At 51.6% G+C, this 2,616-nt stretch overlaps 1 protein-coding gene across 1 annotated transcript; it reads left to right on the top strand.

Moving 5' to 3' along the window:
- The first annotated feature begins 349 nt into the window (after nt 1-349).
- On the top strand, nt 350-877 carry LOC147495559 (uncharacterized). Its single transcript, XM_086568412.1, has one exon. The coding sequence runs from the start codon at nt 350-352 to the stop codon at nt 875-877; it is 528 nt and encodes a 175-aa protein (XP_086424538.1).
- The last annotated feature ends 1,739 nt before the right edge of the window (nt 878-2,616 follow it).

Raw genomic sequence — 2,616 nt, forward strand, 5'->3', positions numbered from 1 at the left:
AAGGTCTATAGCCCAGGGCCGTTTGGTATGTGGGCATTGGATGTCGTCGGACCCCTTCCAATGGCCAGCAGCAAAAGGAGATTTATGCTGGCCGCGACAGATTATTTTACGAAATGGGTGAAGGGCGTGGCCTTGTAGCAAGGTGAAGGAGGAACAGGTGTGGAAGTTCTTGTGAGAGAATATCATATGTAGGTTTGGGCTACCACACACCGTCATCGCGGACAACGGTACCCAGTTTACAGGAGGGAAGGTGAAAGCTTTCCTCTAAGCCTTCAGGGTGAAGCAAGGGTTTTCAGCCCCTTACAATCCATAAGGGAATGGGCAAGCAGAGTCCTTGAACAAAATTATCATGGATAATCTAAAGAAGAAGCTGGAGGAACGCAAGGGATGTTGGGCAGATGAATTAAACCATGTACTGTGGGCATACCGCACGACACCGCGAACATCCACTGGAGATTCTCCGTTCGCGATGGCCTATAGTGTGGAGGCAATGATCCCTGTGGAAATGATGGTGTCGACAACTAGAACCAAAGCTATGGAAGCAGGGGTTAATGATAAAATATTGGCTGGGGAGTTGAATATTACCGAGGAAAGGAGAGACACCGCACACATTAGACTGGAGGAGTACCACAGGAGATTACAGAGGCAGTATAGCAAGTGCATGAAGCCGCGGAAATTCAAGGTGGGCGATCGCGTGCTGCGGAGGGTGACCCCAGCCACCAAGGAGGAGACAGATGGGATGTTGGGTCCCAATTGGGAGGGACCATATACTATGGTGGAGGCTGGGACCTCGGGGTCCTACCGGTTACAGACGCTTCAGGGAGAAAAAGTCAAGCGGCCGTGGAACATCAAGATGTTGAAGGAATTCCATGAATGACTTTGTCCATAGTTTCTTTTCAATTAAAGGAAAGTATAATTGCTTCCTTAGATATGACCAGCAAGCCTTGTAATGATATTTTGTGTTATCTAATATGTCAATGAAAGAGATAGCAAACTTCCTCCATGATGTGTGTGTATTCATGTGTATGTGGATTAGGCCAAAGACAGCGGACGGCGGAGTCCGAATTCAACTTGGGGGTAGGCTGAGTGGCCCGGGTAACTCAGCTGCCCCCAACATCTCCATAGGCAACTTGGGTACAAGCTGAGTAGCCCGGGCAAACTCAGCAGCCCCAACAGCTCCATAGTCAACTGGGGTGCAAGCTGAGTGGCCCGGGCAAACTCAATGGCCCCTATGCTTTGGGGGCAGCGTTAGATGAATGTGTATGTTAGGCAAATGCTAGGGTGGTGCCAATAAATCAGCAAGTATGGATAGAGCGGCACACGCTACACAAGAAGAGATACATTTATCACCAAGTTTAACCATGGACAAAGTGGTTGACAAGAAATAAGTCCCACCACGGCCTGCTGGGATTACCCAGAAATCCAGGCCTGTGAGTTATAACAAAAACTTGGATTATAAAAATTCAAATTCAAACTATATAGCAAGATAGATAAACAGCCAAAGCTAAACATAAGCAAGCTTCATTTTGTATCTTCTGAGGCGTCCACTGGTAGTCGATCCTCCTCCACCACTTTGGTAGTTTCATCCACATCTATGGGGGAGGTTGACACACCAGGCTGGACAGCGGCCTCTGTTTCCAGAGCAGGGGAGGGGGCTGCAAAGTCAGGAAGGGCAGAAGTTGGGGCTGGTCAGGGAGAAGACGTCCGGCTGCGGTAAGGGCTTCTAGTTGTTGCTTCAGCTCCGGAGCTATCTTTTTGGAGGCCAAGGCTTTGAAGTGTTCCGCTGCATCCTTTAGCAATTGTTCAAGGTCAGTCTTGGCCACAGTCCTATCCGCCTTCCTCTAACGCTCCAGCTATGAAGTGACGCCACCCACACCCTCTCCCATCCGATGTAGATCGCAGCCCGGTAGGAGGCGAAGGAGCCGGAGTCCCCATAAGCTTGGTCCTTGGGGAGATGGGAGCTGAAGAATAGGGAGGCGGCCACCGCCGAATTGTCCAGCGCGGAGTCCCGAGTGGTGACGTCCCTGTCCCTAGCCTTGAATTGGGGGTGCCAGATTTCTACTGGCCCCGTGGACAGGGGACCGATGGAAACAACCTCTTTCCTGGTGCGGCATGGTGGGGCCACAGGCCGCAGCGAGGTTGATCGAGAGGTAGTAGCTGTGGCGGTAGAGGAGGTGATCTTGGCCTTCTTGGTCGCGGCGTTGGAGGGGGCCTCACCATCTGAATCACTATCCCAAAGCTTAAGTTTGGAGACATCCATTCCAGTGGGGGGGGGGGTCGTCTTCCCAATCAGCTATGGAAGAATATGATCTGGGGACAAGGTCAGGGATAGTCGTTGGAGAGCCAACGGGGGCCTTACGAGTCTGGGAAGTAGCGGCCTTCTGTGCAAGAGCTTGACTATGAGAGATTTTGGCGGTAAACCCGAAGGACCGATGGACTGAGCGCTTCGCTTGCCGTCTTTTGGGGGGAGATGGTTTGGGTTTCCTCTCCTTAGGCGGCGGAAGAAGGTATAGAGGACCGCGGTACTTTCCGATATCTTTGAGGGAAGGATCTAGGAGGAGCGGACTGCCTTTGTCAGGGTCGATGCCGAGGATGTCACACTGGCTTTCTCCTAGG

The sequence above is a fragment of the Coptis chinensis genome, chromosome 6, assembly GCF_015680905.1.
Source record: "Coptis chinensis isolate HL-2020 chromosome 6, ASM1568090v1, whole genome shotgun sequence".
Taxonomy (NCBI): domain Eukaryota; kingdom Viridiplantae; phylum Streptophyta; class Magnoliopsida; order Ranunculales; family Ranunculaceae; genus Coptis; species Coptis chinensis.